At 39.9% G+C, this 26,237-nt stretch overlaps 1 protein-coding gene across 1 annotated transcript in view; it reads left to right on the top strand.

Annotated features, from left to right (window-relative positions):
* LOC131957995 (myogenesis-regulating glycosidase) overlaps positions 1 to 25,278 on the top strand; it is a 30,801-nt gene extending 5,523 nt beyond the window's left edge. Inside the window, exon 4 of the mRNA XM_059322872.1 lies at positions 23,299 to 25,278. Within this exon, the coding sequence (XP_059178855.1) occupies positions 23,299 to 25,278 (1,980 nt within the window). The remainder of the gene's footprint in view (positions 1 to 23,298) is intronic.
* The last annotated feature ends 959 nt before the right edge of the window (positions 25,279 to 26,237 follow it).

The raw sequence follows: 26,237 nt of genomic DNA, 5'->3' as shown, positions 1-26,237 counted from the left end.
CATATTAGTAAATATTTTGTGTTTATATATGCGTAGACATACATATAACTAGGCCTATGTATATATTTAAATATATGTATAAATATATATTTATATATATATAAATGCATATATATATCTGTGTTTAGCACTCTCTCTCTGTCTCTCTCTCTCTATATATATATATACATTTATATATTCATACGTGTATATATAAATACTGGTTATGAGTCAAATATTATATATATGGCCTACTATACATTATATAAATATACTATACTCTCTCTTTTTATATAAATATATGCTATACTTTTTATATATATCATACTTTATATATCTATATTTATACCTCTCTCTCTCTCTTCCTCTCTCTCTCTCTCTCTCTCTCTCTCTCTCTCTATATATATATATATATATATATATATATATATATATATAGCATAGCGGGTATAGCTATTATTTCCTACCTTAAACATCCACGATGAGGACGTAAGAATTCCAAGTGCTGTCTTGTCTGAAGCGAGCCCATGTGAACCAATTGAAACTGTTGATTTACATGTCGGCCTCCTGCCCTGATATCCAGCAGTTTGCCGTATTAAGCGTGTTAATGTAATTGTTGCCTCCAACTCTCACTTGCCGTGAAAACTTCATTTCTTCCATCGCCGAATGATTATCGATTGATTAGCGATCGTTTAGTGGCAAACCTATGCTCCTTACCGAATTATATTTAGCTCCCTTTGAAGTACTTGCTAAATCCTCACTGGCCATCGATGCCCCGATGTGCTTGGTGCTGGTTTGATGAATCATTTATGTTTACTGCTGGGGCTTAGTTTTAAAATGCGCCTTACGTCCCCTTTCTAGAGCGGTTATCTCAGAATAGTTTAACAAATTTATCCCTCTGTTTTTTTTTTTTTGTTGTTTAAATCGTTAATCATATTGTAAAATTTTGAATTTAAGATAAAAAGTATAAGTTTTTGAATAATGTTTAATGAAATCTCTTGATCGTTCACTACTTGACAACAACAGTTTTAGGAGTTGTTGACGTTATTGATAGTAGTGAGCATTCTGGTCTTATAATAAAGGGCAGCTGGATCTACCCCGTGTGTGGCTGGGTCTTAAAGTGTCTGAGTAGGGTAGCCACAACAACCACAATATCGGTTGGGTTCTCATTTGGTGGGGTAGCCAGTGCTATTCATTGGGGCTTATAATCTGGCTAGAAATGGGTAGCCAGTGCTATTCATTGGGCCTTATAGTTTGACTAGATATGGGTAGCCAGTGCTGTTAATTGGGCCTTATAATCTGACTACAAATGGGTAGCCAGTGCTATCAATTGGGTCTTACAATATGACTAGAGATGGGTAGCCAGTGCTATTCATTGGACCTTATACTTATAGTTTGACTAGATATGGGTAGCCAGTGCTATTCATTGGGGCCTTATAATATGACTACAAATGGGTAGCCATTGCTATCAATTAGGCCTTACAATCTGACTAGAAATGGGTAGCCAGTGCTATTCATTGGGCCTTACAATCTGATTAGAATTGAGTAGCCATTGCTATTCACTGGGCCTTAAATATGATTAGAATGGGTAGCCAGCACTATTCAGTAGGCCTTACAATCTGACTAGAAAAGGACAGCCCGTGACTAGCAACGATTTGTTGAGGTAGCGCCAACCAATCGTTCATAAAGCATTAAAACATAGCTGGAAAAGACAGCCTCGGCTTAGCTGGGGTGAAAAAGAAAACTAAAAAAAAAAACACCCCATGATCCATTACGCACGACTAAAGCGTGATTTCTGGCGTTAAAGTTTGTAGCTCTAGTTCCATTGAACGATTTGAACGTTAGGGTTCCTCGCCTGGACCATTCTATGTGCGTAAACGAGGCGGGAGGGGCGCTCATGGGGGTACTAGCTGGCTTTAATGGGTGTGGCCGATCATGAGGGGTTATGGTTATTAGAAGCGAGGTCGACGCGACCTCTACCTTCCTCTCTACGTTTTTTTGTTTACTTTAGCAAGCATTGTTTGTATGATAATGTAATAGTATACATGAATTCTATTTTTCTTCGTAAAGTGTATAAACACATTTTTTTTTTTGGCTTTTCTTAAGACAATTAAAGTGAGAATAAAGAGTTTTCTGCAACATTACGTTATCGGTTTTGGTGTAGACATTTTGATCAAGTGTTAATTCTCAAAGATCTCGGCTTTGGTTTAGACATTTTGATCAAGTGTTAATTCTCAAAGATCTCGGCATTGGTTAGACATTTTGATCAAGTGTTAATTCTCAAAGATCTCGGCTTTGGTTTAGACATTTTGATCAAGTGTTAATTCTCAAAGATCTCGGCATTGGTTTAGACATTTTGATCAAGTGTTAATTCTCAAAGATCTCGGCATTGGTTAGACATTTTGATCAAGTGTTAATTCTCAAAGATCTCGGCATTGGTTAGACATTTTGATCAAGTGTTAATTCTCAAAGATCTCGGCATTGGTTTAGACATTTTGATCAAGTGTTAATTCTCAAAGATCTCGGCATTGGTTAGACATTTTGATCAAGTGTTAATTCTCAAAGATCTCGGCATTGGTTTAGACATTTTGATCAAGTGTTAATTCTCAAAGATCTCGGCATTGGTTTAGACATTTTGATCAAGTGTTAATTCTCAAAGATCTCTGTAACTTTTATACATTATCGGCCTTGGTTTAGACATTTTGATCAAGTGTTAATTCTCAAAGATCTCTGTAACTTTTATACATTATCGGCCTTGGTTTAGACATTTTGATTGTGTTATCTTTCACAGATCTCGGCCTTAGTGTAGACATTTTGATCAAGTGTTAGTTCTCAAAGATTTCTGTGCCATTACATTATCGTCCTTGGTGTAGACATTTTGATTGTTAGTTTTCAAAGATCTCGGCCTTTTTTATATACTTGCTGTAAATAGTCAGATATTTTCGTTAAGACATGTATATGCCCTACATAGTCACCTATGTGGCTGTACATGACCTTCATGGTCACCTATTGTGTTGTACATAGCCTACATGGTCACCTATTTTGTTGTACATAGCCTACATGGTGACCTATTGTGTTGTACATGGCCTACATGGTCACCTATTGTGTTGTACATGGCCTACATGGTCACCTATTTTGTTGTACATAGCCTACATGGTGACCTATTGTGTTGTACATGGCCTACATGGTCACCTATTTTGTTATACATAGCCTACATGGTCACCTATTTTGTTGTACATGGCCTACATGGTCACCTATTTTGACTGTAGATGGCCTACATGGTCACCTATTTTGTTGTACATGGCCTACATGGTCACCTATTTTGTTGTACATGGCCTACATGGTCACCTATTTTGACTGTAGATGGCCTACATGGTCACCTATTTTGTTGTACATGGCCTACATGGTCACCTATTTTGACTGTAGATGGCCTACATGGTCACCTATTTTGTTGTACATGGCCTACATGGTCACCTATTTTGACTGTAGATGGCCTACATGGTCACCTATTTTGACTGTAGATGGCCTACATGGTCACCTATTTTGTTGTACATGGCCTACATGGTCACCTATTTTGACTGTAGATGGCCTACATGGTCACCTATTTTGACTGTAGATGGCCTACATGGTCACCTATTTTGACTGTAGATGGCCTACATGGTCACCTATTTTGACTGTAGATGGCCTACATGGTCACCTATTTTGACTGTAGATGGCCTACATGGTCACCTATTTTGACTGTAGATGGCCTACATGGTCACCTATTTTGACTGTAGATGGCCTACATGGTCACCTATTTGGCTGTAGATGGCTACATATTTGCTGTGTGTGACGTTAGCTGAAACTGTAATGAGCGCCGAAAAAGTCGAACACGAATCAGACTCCGCCCCTTCTGTATTCCCACTGACCCGTTCGATAAAATGAAGGTTACAGTATACAAGATGGGCAACAGTAGCCTTGTTGTTTTTTTTTCATGTATGTTTGTGGTCTAGTAGGCTGAAGGTTGTATCAGTGTGAATAGTCTAGTTTTTCTTTTGGTCTAGTAATGTATGTATTTTGGTCTAGTAGGCAGATATTTGTTTTTTTTGACGAAATAGTCTTTTTTTTTTGGTCTTGTATTGTATGTCGTTTGGTCTAGTAAACAGAAAGCAGTGTCGGTCTAAATAGTCTAGATTCTGGTCTATTAATGTATGTTTGTGGTCTAGTTGATAGAAACCTGCGTCAGTGTAATAATCTAGTTTTTGGTCGAGTAATATTTATTTTTAGTATGGTCTAGTCCGCAGAGTTCTGCATCAGTGTTGATAGTCTAGGTTTTTTTGTCTAGTAATGTTTTTTTGTAGTATAACCCGGTTGATATCCTGCTTCAGTGTAACGTGTGAGTAATGCTTTTTTATTGCGTGGTTCAATCGGGCGCATTTTTGTTATTTTTTTTTTCTAAATAAATTGAGTGATGTTTTTATGAATGGGTCTGTTGATTAAAGCTTACGTTAATGTACGAGTATGTTGTGAAGTGATGTGTGTTTGTGATGTATTATGAAGACATAAAGCTTGAAAGCTCTAAAGGCTTATAAACTTAAAGATCAAAGGATAGCGGGCTTCCTAGATGCTTGTACACCTTCTGCCTTCAGCTTCCCCATTTGTTAAACGTTCAGTAATAAAAAATATACAGCTTGATTAGATTATCCTAATACTAAAGGTAGCACCTGTTAATCTTGTCAAGGTTAATTTAATGTGTATTTATAATCCTGCGTTGGGTTTATGGCCGCTATGCATGTAGGAAGTTGTAAAACGATGTTGTTCTGGCGCCTCACAGATTTGAATATTGAAGGGTATTTATAACTTGACTTTGGTTAAATAGGCTTATCAGTCTGCACCAGTTGGTGATTCATGCCATTCAGTGGTTATTTAGTTTCCTGGGTTGGTCTTTATATCCCAGAGGTCTTATAACAGTAGTCGTACATCAAATGATTTCCTGAGTCAGTCTTAGTCCAAGAAGTCGTATAGGAATGGTTGCCAATGTATTTGACGACCATGACTTTGATGTGAAGTTGTAGCACTGTCTGACGTTGGCAAGGCATAATTGTTCAGTTCCTCATTCACATGCGTCACGTGATGTCCTGAATCATTCCCCAGGTGCGCCCGTCCTTGACATTGTGCATTAATTTATCAGTCTAACGATGCCTTAGCATGGGTACTCACAGCGCTATTGACCAGCAGTAAACGATGCAGGCGACGGTTTACAGTTGATGAGAGATGGAGGTAAAGCTGCAACTCCCAGACGGGGCGTTACGCCGAGGTGACGACAGATTAAAGTGTAATGAGAGAATTCTCTAGTGAAAAACCTGATCACGTGACGTGATAGGTTCGCCTTGAGGCTTAGCAGTCACGTCGCGTGCGCGCAGTGCTCACTGTATTAGCTTGAGTGCTGCTAATATATTTTTATTTGCTGAAGGGTCCGGAAGGACTAAAGGATATTATCGATATTACCATCAACAGAGAATAATACGTCTGGCTGGGATGTGCGATAACTCCCCTCCCTCCCCTCTAATGAGTAAGTTCACTATTCAAATACACTGACGCCTCGTAATAGCTCACTTGGGTACTTCATACTCCGTGTTCTTAAGTTGTTAATGAATAGTAGCAGTCTGTAGTCTGATATACCTATGCTGGAGTAGATCTAAATGAACGGCAAAGAGACGTTTTTATATAATTTCTTCCAAAATATATTTTGGCGACTGATCTAATTTTTCTTTTATGCTCTGATACTTGAAAGTATAGAAAAAATATGTTGAACGATGAAAGCACTTTCATTTTCCACATATTTATCAATAGCACTTAAAATACCCAGATAAGAAGGTACGAACACACTCCAAATAGCCGCAGACTATATATAAAAAAAACCTGCCTTAAATAAGGTTTAAGAGCTCCAGACTTGTAACATGTCTTGATGTACTTTAATCCCACCCCCCCCCCCCCCCACTCTCAGCCAGTTACCAACCGCTAGATTTACAGACTATAAAAAAGGTTTAAGAGCACCAGACTTGCAACATGTCCTGAAGTATTTTAACCCTAACCCCCCCCCCCCCCCCCCCCCGCCCCGCCCCACCAGTTGATGAACCAACAATCGAGCCACCGTCGTGTTTTTTCCTTTATCTCTCAACTCTTGAACGTCAGACTCCCCTCTCGACGTTTTACAAGTCTTTATGATTTCTTTTGAACTCCACCCCCACCCCAACCTCTCCGTCCCGCCACCCTACCTCTACAAATTTGAGTTTCTTGTGTTTTCTTTAAATAAATAAAAAAAAAACAACATTGCCGCAGTTTGATTATCTCTATCAATGCTGTTGTGTGCGGGAATTCTAGGAAACCTAGAACATAGTGATTGTGTCTGAGCTACATGGTTAGCTGTTGGATCAAATGTGGGAATAAGTCTGGAGGTTATTACTACACATTGTTGGGTCTTGTTCCTAAATATAAGAAAAGTACTATAACCATCAAACCATCACCTATGTTTTCCCTCGTTGATTTTTCTTCGGCTGTAGAATAGACCCTTATTTAAAGAAATAAATAATATTAGGAACTATCTTATTTATGACTATTTACAACTGTTCAACATTTTTTGTCGTGATTTGTTATACTTATTCTCTCGCAAACCGGCGTAGAGGACTAGTAGTGTCGAAGAAGATTTTGAGATAAACTATGGCAATTGGCTAAATACATATCATTACATGGAAACCTAGTTACTGGAAAAATTGTATAAAATAAATGTTAGGGAGCTTTAGAGCTTCGAACAACTACTACGGAATAACTGAAGTTTAGCAACTGTTTAAAATCTTTTCTTAAAACCAATAATAGATAGCTATGCAAGTTTACTTTTTACTATTCATTTGTTGCAGTGTAAATTATATGGGGTCATCCATAAATTACGTCACGCTTTTTTTACGATTTTACCCCCCCCTACCCTCCGCCACACATCGACACAAAATGCCAGACCCCCACCACTAAAATGACGTCACACTTCAGCCTATAGCCCCCCCTCTCAAAATTGCAGTTGAATTTTTCTTAAAACATCGATATTTTTCCAAAATCTTGTCTGAACTCTGTCAATATAGAGTATTTTAATCAATTCCTATTGCAATTTAGTAAAAACAGTTTTCTAAAACGCGAAATAACGCCTTAAATTAGTTTTTAATTGATTTTTATAATGCAAAAGTGTGACGTCGCACCATCTGAACCTCCTCCTCCCCTCCCCCTCATCACACACCGTCACAAAATTAAGGACCCCCCTTCGAGTGTGACGTCATTTATGGACGGCCCCTATCACCATACGCCTAAGAATATTTATTTTCAGAATAGTTTTCAATTTTTTGTTGTAGACGGGCTGTTACATTGCTTTTGTGTGTCTCTCCCACGCAACATACTGTCCATGTATAACTGACCAGATCAAGTCTTGACCAGTCACTCAAAACTTCCATCTTGTACTCACTTTTGGTTTATCTAAGTATCTTCTGATCATTTAAATCCGGGCATTTGGTTCGTCTGCTGGTCATGGCTATTTTGGTAGCACTATCTCCTTTCTATTATCTCGGCTGCCATCTTTAGTTTAAAATGTTAAGTCGATATTCTCAACTCTTATCTGTCGCCATGGACGTCCCACGCAATGAAAAAAATTGTCAGATTTCCGTGGACACCCCATAAAATGAGAAAATTGTCAGATTTCTGTGGACACCCCATAAAATGAGAAAATTGTCAGGTTTCCGTGGACACCCCATAAAATGAGAAAATTATTAGATTTCCGCGGACACCCCATAAAATGAGAAAATTGTCAGATTTCTGTGGACACCCCGTAAAATGAGAAAATTGTCAGGTTTCCGTGGACACCCCATAAAATGATAAAATTGTTAGATTTCCGCGGACACCCCATAAAATGAGAAAATTGTCAGATTTCCGTGGACACTCTAAACATTGAGAAAATAGATTTTAGTGGATTTTAAAATGATAAAATTGTTAAATTTCCGTGGACTCGGAAAAAAAAACCACGAGAAAATAATCAGATTTTCTTGGGTTCTCGAAACAATGAGAAAATTGTGTGTTTTTCGTTACGCCCCAAAACATGAGAAAATTTGTCAGATTTTCGTTACGCCCCAAAACATGAGAAAATTTGTCAGATTTCAAAACGATGATACAGCAGAGAGAAAAAAAAATCCACCTGGTTAAATCCTACATATTTTTTTTACATTATTCATCAATGCTAAACGTCCCGTCCCCCTAGTCCCCCCCCCCTGATTTTGTTTTCCCGCAGGAGAATGTGTATTTATTTTCCTGCCGTATCCACAGAGCCGCCCACGCCCTGTTTAGATCGCCTCGTTTCTTTAACCCTCCACATGCTGTAATAAATGAGTGCAGGGCTGATGCTAACCCTAAAGATTTATGTACAGCCCCCCGCCCGCCGCATTGGGATCAAATTGGCACCGTGTTCCCTTCTCCATTTGCATAGGACTTGCTTTCTCTCCTCCTTGATGGGGGTAATTATTTAGCGTTATTAGTCGATGTTACACCCAGCCGTGTCCACGCCTGCTACCCAGTCATAGAGACAGTGATACATAATGAGATAATGAGGTGGCAGTGATACATAATGAGATAATGAGATGGCAAGTGATACATAATGAGATAATGGCGAAACTTGTTTTTTTGGAGTGGGGGGAGGGGGGTGTTGACTGTAAAGGTCGTCACTCCAGGTCAAGGGTGGTTTTCCTTCTGTGGTCACAATATATGGCGATACGATACTTTTCGTTAGAATTATGGGGGGGGGGGGTCTGGGTAAGGGTGGTTTTCCTTCTTTGGTGGCAATATATGGCGATACGATACTTTTCGTTAGAATTATGGGTGTGTGTGTGTGTGGGGGGGGGGGGGGGGAGGGTGTCTGGGTAAGGGTGGTTTTCCTTCTTTGATGGCAATATATGGCGATACGATACTTTTCGTTAGAATTATGGGGGGGGGGGGGTTCTGGGTAAGGGTGGTTTTCCTTCTTTGGTGGCAATATATGGCGATACGATACTTTTCGTTAGAATTATGGTTGGGGGGGGGGGGGTGTCTGGGTAAGGGTGGTTTTCCTTCTTTGGTGGCAATATATGGCGATACGATACTTTTCGTTAGAATTATGGGTGTGTGTGTGTGTGGGGGGGGGGGGAGGGTGTCTGGGTAAGGGTGGTTTTCCTTCTTTGATGGCAATATATGGCGATACGATACTTTTCGTTAGAATTATGGGGGGGGGGGGTTCTGGGTAAGGGTGGTTTTCCTTCTTTGGTGGCAATATATGGCGATACGATACTTTTCGTTAGAATTATGGTTGGGGGGGGGGGGTGTCTGGGTAAGGGTGGTTTTCCTTCTTTGGTGGCAATATATGGCGATACGATACTTTTCGTTAGAATTATGGGGGGGGGGGGTTCTGGGTAAGGGTGGTTTTCCTTCTTTGGTGGCAATATATGGCGATACGATACTTTTCGTTAGAATTATGGGGGGGGGGGGGGGTTCTGGGTAAGGGTGGTTTTCCTTCTTTGGTGGCAATATATGGCGATACGATACTTTTCGTTAGAATTATGGGGGGGGGGGGTTCTGGGTAAGGGTGGTTTTCCTTCTTTGGTGGCAATATATGGCGATACGATACTTTTCGTTAGAATTATAGGTATGGGGGAGTGTGGGAGGGTGTATGTAAAGGTCGTCACACTCATGGGCATGGGTAGTTTCCCATCTTTGGTGGCAATATATGGAGGGAGGGGGGGGTTAAACAACGACGACTTGGTGACGCCATTTCAGCGGAGCAGTTCTTGTGACAATGCGTAGTGGGTGGTTGTAGGCATAAATCGGCTTTATAAACCTGCCGTTTTTTATGGACGACGTTTTAGACTGTGTGCTCCCTCAAAGATTTTTTAAAATTTGCATTTATGTGTGTGTCTGTGTTTGTCTATGTCTGTTTGTGGGTTAGTAGACAGCTCATATTTATTTCATGAGCTATATAATGGAATTTTTCTCCCGTATTTTTTTTTTATTTTCCATTTTGAAATTGAAATATTTTTTTTTTATATTTGCTGATTCATTGAAAAAAAAGTTTATAAAAACAAGATCAATAACTTTTGTTTATCAAGCACAGGCTTGTCCTAATAGAATAACAACAACAAAAAAATACATTAAATCCATAAACCTGCTCCCGGTATTGACTAGATCTCCGTAAGTTATTATATTATGCCACTCCGCTTGTGTGATGGTAATGCTGTTAGTGTTGGAGTAGGGCTGTAGTTTGAGAACCGTTGCTTAATGCGGCTCTAGCTTCTATTTGTTCTATTCCTGTACTCAGCCCGTACCACTTGAGGATATTTATTTCTATTTGTGATAGATATCCCACACATAACCATACATCTCTGCTCGCCACTGCTGTAGGGCAAGGAGGGGGGGGTTGGTGCATAGGGACGAGATCATAACGGTGTATGCTTACATGTCTGATGATGGCTCGTGTGATGATTTATTCACAAGAATGTAAGGAGTATGCTTACATGGTGATGATGATTTATTCACCAGTAGCCCATGTAAGGAGTATGCTTACATGTCTGATGATGGCTCGTGTGATGATTTATTCACCAGTATGTAAGGAGTATGCTTACATGGTGATGATGGTGATTTATTCACCAGTAGCCTATGTAAGGAGTATGCTTACATGTCTGATGATGGCTCGTGTGATGAGTTATTCACCAGTATGTAAGGAGTATGCTTACACGTACACACCGGGTGATGGTGTTTCTATGCAAAGTGTGGGCTTACACGTCAGATGATCCAATTGTCCAATGAAGATTATGTAGCAATCTGTAAGATGTTTGCATACACAAACGTTGATGATTACCGTTTTATGATTTCTGTATCAAAATGTAAGATATCTGCTTACACAATAATTACTGGCTGCAATGATAAGTTATGTAACAATCTGTACGCTACCCGCTAAAATAACTGATGCTTGCTCCATTGTTTTAAAAATATGCCCATCAGAATGAAGTGTGAACCGATAACGTTATATTTTCATTAAACTTCAACACTACAGATAGGGATGGATGGTTTTAGATTAGACACGCGTTGCTTTCAAACTTGCAAAAACATTATCGAATAAAAAAAAAAGAGTGTGTTTGCCAAGTTTTATTGATTTCATACACACAGGGTCAGTCTGGACACGTGTATAGAACTGTAAGAAACTGAGAGTGGAGGGGGTGGGGGAGGGTGCAGGGGTGGAATCGAATTAAAAGGCCGCATCTTGATCGCGAGTAAAAGATCTGAGAGTTGGTTAAGAAGTTCATAATATCTACAGCATTTCTTGTCTCTCCCACTATCCAACTACAAGGAAGACATGCGGGGGTGGGGGAAGGGGGGAGGCACTTGTTCTTGGACGGGTTGGTCTGTTGTAGGTCAACGTACATGGGGGTATTGGCTGGGGTGGTTTTGTTAAGCGGGCAAAAAGGCACGGGTTGGGCCGTGGAATCCGTGAGTGCAGTTCCCAGTATCGTGTCTAGTCCTCGTTATCGCGGCTCTGTTACACATCCAGATCGGTTGAGCGCTTGGCTAACAAAAAAATCTATTTCCTATGTATGATTGAGCAATGTTCGCTTTCGAAATCCAATAAATGACTGATATATATATATATATATATATATATATATATATATATATATATATATATATATATATATATATATATATATATATATTTATGTATATATAGCCTACATACATGTATATATGTATATATTTATATATGCATAAGTATAAATAAACGTATATAGGCTATATATGTATATGTATATTATATATTTATATAAGTATATAGTTATATATATATGCATATTTATAAATATACGTAAATATATTTATATATATATATATTTATATATGTATATATACATACATATACGTATATATATTGTTTATATTTAAGTATACATACTTTTTAATATATATATATACATATTTTATACATAAATATATATATATATATATATATATAGGTGTGTGTATGTGTGGGAGTGCTATAGTGTAGTTAAAAATAATGAGAGAAATTACGTACGGAGAACTAGAGCGATAAAAAAAAGAACATGTCCTGGAGTGTAATCGGATTGTATAAGAAAAGGTTGAATACAAAGCCGACATGGAACAGAAGAAACCTTCGTCACGACATACCCGTGCGAGGCGTGCACCTGAAAAGTTATAATTAACCGAATACACATAATGAAGGCATGTCAGTACCAGTACCATCGGGCGCACCTCCGTGTAATTAACAGTCTTCACACAAACGTGCGGCCAATCGAAGATCCAAGATAAGATCAATTTTTCCACAATCACCCGGGTGCGTCATACAGTTCCAGTCATATGCAGAGCCGGGTATTAGCATCGCTGGGTCACGCTGACCTTTTGCTCGGTTCCCCCTGAATTAACGTAATAGAAATTGACATCTACTTAAGCGTGTAAAAATAAGATCCTAATTGATAGAGGACAAATATAGACTCGAGTGAATTCAATAGTGCAGTACATAGTGACGCTACTGACAGGCATTGAGAATTTAAAAAGAGGAAATGTACTAAAAAGATGGGTCATTAAAATTGCTCTAGTGTATTTTATTTAGATGGAAAATCGAAAACCGATGGTTGGGTGGAGTGTATTTTTATGGAGGAATTACAGCTGATCTTTCGGCTGTATTTAAAAGTTGTCATTATCATATGTATATTATATTTTTGGTGAAGTATTAAAACGAAAGGTTAAACGAAGTACTGTTTGATGGAAGAATTAAATCCAACGAAAAAGAATTAAAACGAAAGGTTGGGCGAAGAAATTAAATAGATCGTTCAGCTGTATTTAAAAGTTGTGTTATGTATAATCAAAACTAAAAATATTCGACGTTTGAATAAGTTTTAAAGTCGATTGACAGTTATGTTGATGCATAATTTTTTATTTAAAAAAAAACTAGTTTGCAGTCTCAGTGTGCATGAGTAAGGTGGGTGGGTGGGGGAGGGGGTACTAGACCCTTCTTTGACTGTGATGCCCGTCGCCCGTGGGTTGAATTCACTAGATTGTTAAATCCAAGAAAGGGGGAGGGGTCAGTAGACACATGCTATAGTGCAGCACCCATGCCTTGAAAGTACCAGATGGAGTTATCCTGACCGATGATGGAATAAATACCCCGCGTGCCGAGGCTAAAAATAGCCGCCATCGGTGCTAAAATAACACCTGAACCCCCCTCTCCCTATCGTCAGCAGGTCAATACTTATCTTCGTGCTGGGACGGGAAGTTTATCACTTTCACGGGTTCGAGTTAAAAAAAAACACCGAATTGGACTTATTTTAATTACGTACTCGTGTATGCGTTTTTTTTTAAAACTCTGTCGTGTTTACGTTTTTTAAAGGCGCATGCTTGGGTAAAAAAATATGAACAGGTGGATTTGTGGTTTATTGATAAAAACTTAGATTAAAAAATATTTAGCCTAATCTTATGTTTATGTAAGTTTTCTTTAGGGTATATGATTATGGAAAATGTGTGTCGTTTAAAATCACTCGATTAGTTAGTTTTTTTTATTTATGTTTAAAACATGGTACTGCCGTCTACTTATTGTAGGTATGTAGAGTGTTGTTAGCGCTGTGTTTAAAGAACCAATATTTCTAGGCGTTTCAGATTGATGTGATTGGGTGTGTGATAATCATATATTGATATGATTGTGTATGTGATTCTAGCTCGATTAGGCGAAGGTGATCACGTGTTCATGTGATAGTGTATGTGATTCTAGCACGATTAAACCAAGATGGTCGCATATTTATGTGATTGTGCATGTGATTTAAGCACGATTAAAGTAAGATGATCACATATCGATGTGATTGTGTATGTGATTTGATCACGATTAAAGCAAGATGATCACATATCGATGTTATTGTGTATGTGATTTAAGCACGATTAAAGCAAGATGATCACATATTGATGTGATTGTGTATGTGATTTGAGCACGATTAAAACAAGATTATCACATATCGATGTTATTGTGTATGTGATTTAAGCACGATTAAAGCAAGATGATCACATATCGATGTGATTGTGTATGTGATTTGATCACGATTAAAGCAAGATGATCACATATCTATGTGATTGTGTATGTGATTTGATCACGATTAAAGCAAGATGATCACATATCGATGTGATTGTGTATGTGATTTGATCACGATTAAAACAAGTGTGTAGACACGATGTAAACATAAGCACATAGGGTCGGGCTGTTGGGAAAACAGTCGTCACCGACAGAAAGGAACTGACTTGATTTGCCTTTTCGGTGGCCAATCGGATACACGCGGCTATTGATCACGGTTTATTGGAATGAGCAGCGAGGGAAGGTTGTAATTAAAGGGGCCCAGTGCCGCGGTTCTCAGGCTAGGCAGACAGTCCTTCAGTGTTCTCAAACTGGTCGCCTCAAAGGGTACTTTTTATCGTCAAACTGGTCACCTAAGAGGGTTCAACCCACATGGTCAATACTGCCCAACCCACATGATTAAGACTGCCCAACCCATATGGTCAAGACTTACAACCCATATGGTAAAGACTGACAACCCACATGGTCAAGACCAGTAGCGTAGCGAGGGGGGGGGGGGGCGGGGGGGGGGGGTGGACATATGTCCCCGGGCGCCGAGCTTAGGGGGCGCCAAAATGGGTTGAAAAAATAAGTTGAAAGGTTGAAGGGGGCGCAAATTGAAAGTTTGAGGGGGGGTGCAAATCGGAAGTTTGAGGGGGGTGCAAATCGAAATCTCGACTAGGGGGGGGGGGTGCAAATCGGAAGTTTGAGGGGGGGGGGGGTGCCAATCGAAATCTCGAGTGGGGGGGTGCAAATCGAAAAGTTTGTCCCCGGGCGCCGGGAAGGGTCGCTACGCCTCTGGTCAAGACTGCCCAACCCACATGGTCAAGACTGCCCAACCCACATGGTCAAGACTGACCAACCCACATGGTCAAGACTGACCAACCCACATGGTCAAGACTGCCCAACCCACATGGTCAAGACTGCCCAACCCACATGGTCAAGACTGACCAACCCACATGGTCAAGACTGCCCAACCCACATGGTCAAGACTGACCAACCCACATGGTCAAGACTGCCCAACCCACATGGTCAAGACTGCCCAACCCACATGGTCAAGACTGACCAACCCACATGGTCAAGACTGCCCAACCCACATGGTCAAGACTGCCCAACCCACATGGTCAAGACTGCCCAACCCACATGGTCAAGGCTGACAACCCACATGGTCAAGACTGCCCAACCCACAAGGTTTGTGAAGGACTGACCCTTTGATGTATATGAAAGCCAAAGGTCAAATGAATTCGAACAACGAGGGCCATGTGCCGACCTACATAACGTAAAAGAGAAATAAAACGAAAATATTCTCTATACTCGTCTGCTGGCCTGGAATTAATGTAAAATATGCCAGGACAAAATCTTATAAACTAAATATTTTGCTTGTCTAGGTCGGCTGTTTGACATATCAGAAACTCTGATCTCGTTTCCGGGCTATCTTCAGATTGCCGAGATGTAAATCGTAAGCGTTTTGGTGGTTTCAGCGTTTGGTGGTTCGTTCTTCTGGCGTTTGGGTGGTAGTGGGACATCGTTGTGGTTTCACGGGGAAACGCTGTTTTATGGTGATTATAGTGGCTCTTGTAGATGGTTGGGGTTTTGGTGGTGGTCAGAGGCGTTGTTGTGGTTCTAGGGGTGTTATTGTTGTTCAATTTTTGGGCGTTGTTGTATTTGGGCTGTACACTAAGAGAGTCACTGGTTCTAATGACAATATTACACTAGACGCAAACTGTTTTACCAACACCTCCTGCCTTCCGTGTTATATATATATATATATATATATATATATATATATATATATATATATATATATATATATATGGGGTGTTTATATAGAAAAATCAACATCCGATTTTCCACGTGAATACATTTTTACGTTATAAAGGCTTATTAATCGGTCTTTTCTTCCTTAACCACACGCATAACATGTTAGTTTTATTTCTCGGAGCGTCCCGTATTGATGGGGTATACTGCCCGTTGTTGCCGCCTGTAGGCAGTTCTTGTCTTCCCGCTGTATGAGAATTAGCTGTACATAAGCCTGGGCTGCTGTATGACAGCAGGGGATTGTGGGGTGGTTGATGAAAGACACTCGCCTGTCAGGAATCAATGTCCACTTAATGCTGAAATAATTGCCTGCTAACAAGGCGAGTCAGTAAGCTTGTTTTTGTCTGGGGGTGGGACGGTGGACGGTTGAACATACCAGCGGTGTAAGGTGGTAATGGACGAATTTGGGACAAGAGAGTTGATTCTATTCTCGTTACAAGCAGCTTTATGTTCTTTTTGGCTTAGTGTTTTTATTTGTGTGTTTAAAAGCTGAATAGGTCGATATAAATATGTGTCAACGGTTGAATTGGTCCACGTATGTGTTGTTTAACGTCGGAATATCGTCTGATTAGGGCCACCTTATAGACCCAATGTGTGTGTATTACTGGCTAAATTATCAGTATCTTTCCCGTTCGTGCCCAAGACACATGGGGCAGAGGAGGCAGAGTTAATCTGTTTCAGAGATCTCCTCATATGAAGGGATAGTGTGGTCAGCACTATGCCCAGCCGCCTTTGCTTCCCCTAACGTGAGTTAGGTACTTATCAGAGCTGAGTGGACTCAGGGACGCTTAAATGATTGGAGACTTTCGGGTTAGCAGTCTAGCTCTCTACCGCAAGGCCACGCCGTCCCATAATGGCTGAAAAAGTCTACTTATCTGTGCTGTGATGGCTATATAGACCTATTCTGTATGTTCTAATGGCTAAATATGTTCATGTATACGTGCTTAACGATTAAGTCAGTTTATTTTGTCATCATAACTGTCAAGTTAGTCACAGTGTAACAGGGACATCACCCCACACGCACTAGTATGGTGGCATGATTGTATGCGCATCGTTGAACTTTAGCATTGGCGTTCAAATCTTAAAGACAACTTGAGCAAGCTCTACTGTCATGGGAGGTTGTCTACTTTTGTGATGTGTTGGGTTGTCTACACTTGATGTGTTGGGTTGTCTACACTTGTGATGTGTTGGGTTGTCTACACTTGATGTGTTGGGTTGTCTACACTTGATGTGTTGGGTTGTCTACACTTGATGTGTTGGGTTGTCTACTCTTGTGATGTATTGGGCTGTCTACACTTGTGATGTGTTGGGTTGTTTACACTTGATGTGTTGGGTTGTCTACGCTTGATGTGTTGGGTTGTCTACACTTGTGATATGCTTGGTTCAGAAACCAACCCCCCTCTATAGAAATCTGGGCTAACTGGAAGTGGACATTTTGTCTTGTACATGTCGCATCTCGCCTGTCCTGCACGGAAAATAAATGTCCCAGTTTGGACGTCGTGAACCGGAAGCATTGCATCACAGTTTAAGTCTTTCTCCACGCACAACAAGTGTAACAGTTTCTAGTGTCTTCAATTTCTTTTTTTAAACCTGATAGTTCAAGCGTAGCCTGAAGTTCTTATTTGTTCTATAGAATCAGCGTGTACACAATATATACACAGTTGTGTTTACAATAAATAATCCACATCGGTGGACTCGTATTCACCATGATTAATGTGTACAAGTCTAGCACTGTCACTGATCAGGTTTAAACTCACACAATTGTCAGTTAGATTTAGACGTGTTTTCTTTTCATTTATTTTTCAACCCACTTCACTCTGTGCTTGAGGCCTGTTAGAATACCAAATTGTGAAAACCTTCAAGCCATGAATTTAATCGATGAAAACAATTACAGCAGCTTAGTTTTAATAGCATGGTTCTGTTTTTATAAAGAGTGGTTAAAAAAAAAAAAACAACAACCCAGCAAATGCCAAATTCAGCAAGGGGGCGAACTTTAGTTAAGGGCTCTTCGCAACCAAGTCTAATCTGTCTAATGTTAAAGTAAAGCTGAATGCCTGTGATTGATGTGGTTGCTAGGATGTTTGTAACTTCAGTTTCTACTGACATTGCTACCAGGACGTCTGTGACTTCAGTTGTTACAAGTGTTACTATACATCACGTGTCCCATCTCCTATTGACGTAGTTACTCTGTTTACCGAAGTTAATAGCCACCCCCCCCCCCCCCCCACCAGTTGTACATGCTGTGACGTTAAACACTGGGTGAGTTTAACACTAGCGTGTGCAGCCAGCGTTTAACCAAGATGGAGACTTTGTTCTTTGTTCTCTCCCTCACCTGACCACAATTATCGAATCAATGACACAACGCCCGTCGTGAGATCTCCAGGTATTAACTCCTAGCCTACTTTCTCCCGTTGTCTCAAGACGCCAGTCCTCTTTCACTTCTCGACAATCCGATGTGTGTTCTATGTACCTCCTCGAGGTTCCTCTTTGTAGCGCCGGGTTGCTATTGACCTCTCAATGCTGGAATGGGGGTAGAGAAACATTATTTTACTGCTGGAAGGGGAGTTAAAAATATCCTCACTGTTTATAGACCCGCTCTGCTCGCTTACTTACACGGTCGCAATCTATATATAAATCATTTGAATGATATTCTACCGTTAAGTCGATTTATGTTCAAAGCTCAAAGATTGTTAAGTCGATATTCCAATATAGAAAGTCTGCATATATATATATATATATATATATATATATATATATATATATATATATATATATATATATATATATATATATATATATATATATATATATATAATATATATATATATATAAGGCGTAGCGAGGGGGGGGGGCGGGGTGCGGACCGCACAGGGTGACACCATTTAGTGACACATATATAGAGAAAAACTTGAGGGGGGGGGTGCAAATCGAAAGTTTGAGGGGGGTGCAAATCGAAAATTTGAAAGTTTGTCCCCGGGAAGGGTCGCTACGCCTCTTGGGGGGGGGGGGGGGTGACACCATTATATATATATATATATATATATATATATATATATATATATATATATATATATATATATATATATATATATATATATATATATATATATATATATATATATATATATAAGCACAGGTTAGTGATGGTGCGTGCGGTCCAAGCCTCCAAAATATATTTTTTTTGTTGAGTTCAAGTCCTCATGTTACAGTCTGATGCAAGCCGTAAACAAATGAGCTAATATAGACCTGACGTGTATGCGGTGACATACTCTGGTCCCCTTCTCTGTGGGGCTGATCACCCCTTCCCCCCCCCCCCCACCTCGTTGAACGGACGAGTAAACACGTGCATGACGTCACGGGTGCCATCGGGTGTCGGGGTCGTGTTTGTCCAGTTGATTCCATCCCATCAGTGTCTGATTGTCTTAGCCCACACTGGGAACACGTGTGTCCGGCAAATGTTGTCTTATGACTCGCAGGCGATTGGTTGCCGTCCATGTTATTGTTTGTGGGCGTGGTTTCAGCCTGCACCCTGACACGTGATCACGCAGCAAGGCTGGACCCCCGAGCCCAATTAAAACCAGACAGTTTTTAACTTTTATTTCACTGTTATTTGCAACCCACCTCATAAAGTCGGTTGGGCATAGTGCTGACAACACTATCTCTTCATATGCCGAGGTCACAGAAACAAGTGAACTCTACTTCACTTGCCCCATAGACCGTCAGGTTTGAAAGGGAAACTTTTTTTTTCATATCTATTGCATTTATCCAAAATAGAAACTGACACAATAACGCAACAGTATCAACACACACACAATTGTGGATTTACTGTTGGCGGCCCCAGTCTGTTATTTGGGAGGGGGATATTCACCATAGTTGTTAACGTATTTTGTTTCCCACTTAATGATCAACTAAGCTCTTCCCCTGAACTTTTATTTAACAGTAGCTATTAGTTCGTGCATCTCTGTATTTAACATTAGAAATGAACCGCGTGGTGTGACGTCATCTCAGACGCACGATCCCACGTGACCCCCTCAAGGGTGAGCGGACTGAAGTTTGACTCAATCGTTAACTACTCAGCCAAGCTGTTTGTGGTTCGATTCAGCGCCGCTGGATACTTTGTTCAATGGCGGAGCTAACTTGTAGCCACTTGGATAAAAGCGATTGAGTTCTTGTACTCTGTCACATTAAATCAGCTTCGGTTCCATTGTGTAAGCTCTTTGATCTCTTCCCTTACCCCAAGCAGTAAAAAATATTTGACGATTCCTGGGTTACGTCCGTTACCTTTAGCAGTGAAACTAGTTGAGGACTTTTGGGTTACGTCCCTTACCCTAAGCAGTAAAAACTATTTGACGAATTCTAGGTAATGTCCCTTACACATAGCAGTGAAAGTAGTTGGCGACTCTAGTGCTGTGTTACGCCCCTTATCTCTTCAATATAAATATTAGACGAATCCTAAATTACGTCCCTTACCCCTATCAGTGAAAGTAGTTGGCGACTTTTGGGTTACGCTCCTTATCCCTTCAATATAACTATTAGACGAAACCTAGATTACGTCCCTTACCCCTAGCAGTGAAAGTAGTTGGCGATTTTTGGGTTACGCCCCTTACCCCTAGTCGACCCCTTCCCCCACCAGTATAACCGACTTGCCCACGCATCCATTCATGGATAGTTGACAGTAGTTGACCACGGATCTACTCCGCCCCCTCCCCCCAGCCGTCTAACATACTGCCTGTAGCTGACCACGTAAATCACAGTGTCCCAGGGCAAGCCTGCTGTGTACTTAGAGATCTCCCCCAGCCCCAAAGTAAACACGTCTTGTAGAGATGCCGGGCTCTGATGCCTGCTCACCCCCTTCTATTATTAAATATGATCACTTCAAATGGGTTCGTGCCTTGGCAGACGGCCAGTCCTGGGCTCTGGACCAGCGGCTCCAGTTTTTATTTCAGCCATTTCCCCCCTGAGCCAAGTTGTAAAAATAAAGCAGGACGAGACAATTGTAGCGATTTCTTTCTTACTGTCACAGTCTACACCGATTGGTCTGGGCTTTTCCGATAGTCTCAAGGGTCTCCACTACATAGTGACCTCATCTCTTATGATGGTCATTTGATCACGTATGCTCCCCTGTGGTGGTCCCCCTTCCCCATGGTGATCCATCCATCTCTTACCCCAAGATGTTCCCCTTCCTCATGATGGTCTCCCCATTCCCCATGGTGGTTCCTGCCCCCCCCCCCCCCCCCCCACCTCCAACCCCAACCCTACCCCTTCCACATGGTAGTTTACCATTTGACATCTCCAGTAAAGGTCATCTGGTCTGGTGGTCACTTAACCAATGTCTAATATGACCACTTTTTCAAGTGTTATAATAAAAAAAACCATTTGATTTGCTTACAAATGTTTATAGGTACTTTAAATTGGTATAAATGAAAGAAGCTGGATTGATCCACTTTAATTCACAGCATCATTACAATTTCAATGATGGGCAGCCCACACATATTCCTAACACCAACACAGAACAAGATTGTTTCTCTGCCCATATCCCCTGTATCAGGTGAGGCTGTGTGTTCTCTACAGCCTCCCATGTACTGTCTCTACTATACTCTAGCAAGTGACTGTCATTACTGTATAATTATTTATATGCTAAAGTAAGATAAACAAGCCTAGATTCAGTCTATTATTAAATGAGTGAATGTTTAAGTCTATTGTGTTGGTGAAGTGTTTTAAAACATTGTGTGATTTCAATGCTAGATAGAACTTGTGAGTAAAAAATAAACAGACATGGACTAAGCTTATTGAATGTGTGACTTCATAATATGGTGATACTTAATTGCTGGTGGTCAAACACAATTTTAAAACATCGTTAATGAGTATGGGTTAATAGACGAGTGAAAAACATGGCGCCTTCACAATCATCAGCGCTAATGGATCCCAAGTCTTATGATGACACAGTGCCAATCGTATGTATCCATTGTGTATTCTTGCAAGCACTCTTTGATGTTTGAGTTGATACCATAATAGTTTAAATCACCTATTGTCTCTGCCATAACAAAACCTAATAGTTTCTACCTGTTCAAACAGAGGTAGTTTTAACACACCTTGCTACATCCAATTAATAACCTAATATCTTCATCCGCTGAAATAGTTTCATTTTTTACCACTTTTAAACCAACCTATTTTTTTCAGTGTGAGCCTAAGTATATGAATTTACATCTATGGCTAGGAATAACATTTATACAACTAGTTGTGATGAGAAAAATAAATAAAGTTATAAAGTAAAAATTCTATTAATGAAGCTACAACTCATAGAAATTCAAGTGTTTGTTTTTAACAGATGAAATAATTAAATCTATTATGTGATATAATTTTTTACTTCATTTTGTCAAATCACATTTAATCACTGTAACTGCACATTACAATACATACATTAACATTCGTGTCCACTAATTTAAAATGAAATTAAAAAACCTCGAGATATTTTCATTACATTTTTTAACTTTTTAAAACATTTTTTTAGTTTAAAATTGGTTTTTTAATTGAACAATTCTATCATGTGACAGCTCTCTTCAGTTTGATAGTGAAATCTTCTGACTACTCTAAATATTCGGACTAATAAATAAATCTCCTATTAATAATTTATTTTGAGAATGTCCTATATAAGAAATTAAATAATCCAGAATTGTACATTTTTAAATTAATTTTTACAATTCCTGATTTATTTTGCAAATTATGTTTTCTAATATCTTAATTTCTCAGTGTATTAACTGAATATCGTGATAATGATATAAAGTCCTCTGAGTATATGCTCAATATCCTGATTATGATATTGATTTCTCAGAGTATTAGCTCAATATCCTGATTATGATATTAATTTCTCTGAGTATTAGTTCAATATCCTGATTATGATATTAATTTCTCTGAGTATTAGCTCAATATCCTGATTATGATATTAATTTCTCTGAGTATTAGCTCAATATCCGTATTATGATATCATTTCCTCTGAGTATTAGCTCAATATCCTGATAATGATATTAATTTCTCTGAGTATTAGCTCAATATCCTGATAATGATATTAATTCCTCTGAGTATTAGCTCAATATCCTGATAATGATATTAATTCCTCTGAGTATTAGCTCAATATCCTGATTATGATATTAATTCCTCTGAGTATTAGCTCAATATCCTGATTATAATACTGATTCCTCTGAGTATTAGCTCAATATCCTGACTATTAATTCCCCTGAGTATTAGCTCAATATCCTGACTATTAATTCCCCTGAGCATTAGCTCAATATCCTGATTATGATATTAATTCCCCTGAGTATTAGCTCAATATCCTGATTATGAAATTTAATCTTCCCCAGGCTGTGCAGGCCCAAGAGAGCAAGAGAAGGAAGCGGCGGATTATGAAAATAGCCGTCTACTTCATGTTTGGGATCATTGCTCTTGGTGTCTTTTCTATCTGGCTTTTCCACAAAGACACAGTGGATTCCCTGAGGTTTGGCTCAGATTTTATCATCACCGTCAAGCTGCGGTCCATGGAGGTGAAGAACCTCAATGGGGACATTGTCCTGTACGGGGAGATGGGCCAGTACCTGGACGCCACGCCTTACGACAACTGCTTTGAAAACCACACAGAGAAAGAGGTGGACAACTGTGTTCACTGGAGGAACGTGGCCTCGCTGAGTGTGACCAAGCAGGAGAACAGCTCCCTGTCATGTTACACCATACAGTGGGACAGCTACGCCCCTGGGATCAAAGCTGAAGACTGTTTCTACCTGCAGCGCTACAACTGGTACGGTTACCTGACCAACACCTCAGCCCTGTGGCCTATCAGTGACGTGTATATCAAAGATGTGAATTACTATACAGAATACCCAGAGGAACAACCTGAAAACCTGGTGCCTATCTGGTTTGGTCAACAAGGGATATCTATTTTTATCGATTCTGGATTCCCGTTTAGTTTGTCATGGAATGTTACAGATGAAAGGCAGTTCTGTATTGCTTCAAAACTTGAGGCTAAAGTTGCAGGGGAACCTGTGCCTCAGCTGCGCTACTCTATATGTCAAAGTGAGACTCTGAAGGAAGTTGTCAAAACAACACAGCAGCACAGGCAGGAGGTGGACACAGACTTCCCCTTCAAGCAGAAACACAAACACCTCCTGCTGAACAAGCCTATCCATTCGCTGACTGCTAGAGAAAACATGAAGGAGCTCCTTGAGCAGATACAAAAGAAGCAGCTCCAGTGCAGCCTGATGGAGCTGTTTGACAACTGGGAGGAAGAGTTTGGTAACTTCACATTTGATGCCAGGATTGTTGATGAAGTAATGAACCTTTTCAGTGCAGCAGCCAGCATTCAATGCTATCCAATCCTTCCTGTCTCCACATTTTTCAGCTACAAGTCTCAGTATTTCACTGAAGGGGTTTCTAAAGGATACTTTGTCCGAGATAGACAGAACCTGGTCACGCGTATGATCCGGTGGAGAGGACAGGAAGGGGCGGCCCTGGACGTGACCAACCCACAAGCAGAGCAGTGGTACTTGCAACATCTCCAGCGTATTGTTGAGCAGTATAAAATAAAAGCACTGAAACTGTTACACCTGAGTGTCCCATCTGACTCCAAGTATTACGACGATACCATGACACATCTCGACTACACCAGGATATTCTATCGAGATCTAGCCAACAGGTTCAACGTCTCCTTGGTTTTAGAGCTGGCCACTGGTTTCATCCCTCTCCCTGTCTACACCCCAGTCAGAATGAAGTTCTACGGTGAGCCTGGCTCCTCATGCCTCAACACCTCCATCCCTTTTTCTCTAATGCTGGGACTCAGCGGCTTCCATCTTCTGATTGCAGATGCTGACAGAATGGCAGATCCCTCCACTACAGAGGAAATGTTCATTCGATGGCTTCAGGTGGCCATTTTCTTCCCAGTTCTAGAAATACCAAGTATACCTGTACTCAGGAAGGAGAGCATGCAAAATGCGCTGAATGAAACATTGCAGTTCCGAAACACAGAACTGTTGCCGTACATGAGTACATTGTGGGAGAAGCAACCAGACCTGCCCATCATTAGACCAATGTGGTGGATGGCGCAGGACGACCCAGTGGCCCAGACCATCAGTGACCAGTTTATGGTGGGAGACGACCTGCTGGTGGCCCCGTTCTTGTGTGAGCGCACCACACAAAGGGACGTTTACTTCCCAGCTGGGTCGTGGGCAAGAAACGACACCAACGGCACACAGGTCATTATAGGTCCAGCTACCCGCACTGTGAAGACTGATAACGTGAGTGCTATCCCCTACTTCTGGAAAAAAGTTAGCGAACACAATGAAGCCAAATAAACATTAGCGCAGACCCTACATTTGGAAAAACAGAGTGAAACCAAATAAGAATAATAACAGTTTGTCTCGTTAAGAAAAATAGAAATATTAATACTGTATGAATGATGTAGTGTAACAAATCTTGTTTGCATTGTATTTGCATATATGTCTTATCCACAAAATGTGCCAGTAGACACTAAACTTAACACAGCATGTGTTAGAAGAGATTCTGAAGTGTCCATAAAGAAATCCATTTGCAGCTAGTCTTACTAAAAGTGCTAAGGACTTTTTTTTACACTATTGAAAGCAATTAGAAACAAATCACAAAAATATGGTAGCTGATATTATCAGGTGTACACTATGTTGCTTGTTGCTTAAAACAGAAAATGCTCACATTTTACAATTTGAGAAAATGATTTTTAAATATTTAGAGATATTCGATCAATATACAACTTTATTTGATTAATTATACACTTTAATCAGTTCTTTTATAAGTGTCATATAAAGATATTTACAAACAGCTAGGGTGGAAATGGAAATAAAAGAAATTGAATTTTTAAAAGAAAGCTACGATGTATGGCTTAGCTAGGGTATGTATTGTGTAAAGTTATTTGTTCGATTCAGATGACTATATATAGTTTGTATGTATCTATAAAACAATTAGCATTTTGTTGGTTATAGATCAGATTATAACTTGCCTGTTATAGTTTTGGTGTCAACATGTCTGTTATTTATACTTGATGCAATACAATGATCATTTTTTTCTTGATCTATTTCTCTTCCTTACTCAAACCACATAGACATTGAATTTATTGTTCAGATCCAATAACACTCTCTACTGTATTTGTTTTTGTCCTTTTTAAACCATGCATTTATTTACATTTATTAGATATTATTTACATTTCTATTAGTTTTATCTTCTAAGTAGTTGAAAATGTGCACTTATATATTGACTATGTGAATTACCTATTAATTTTTGA

Source organism: Physella acuta, unplaced genomic scaffold (genome assembly GCF_028476545.2).
Source record: "Physella acuta isolate Inbredline_101_S28 unplaced genomic scaffold, ASM2847654v3 ptg001283l, whole genome shotgun sequence".
Classification (NCBI taxonomy): domain Eukaryota; kingdom Metazoa; phylum Mollusca; class Gastropoda; family Physidae; genus Physella; species Physella acuta.
The sequence above is the reverse complement of the archived record's forward strand: the minus strand, read 5'-3'. Positions and strand labels throughout refer to the sequence as shown.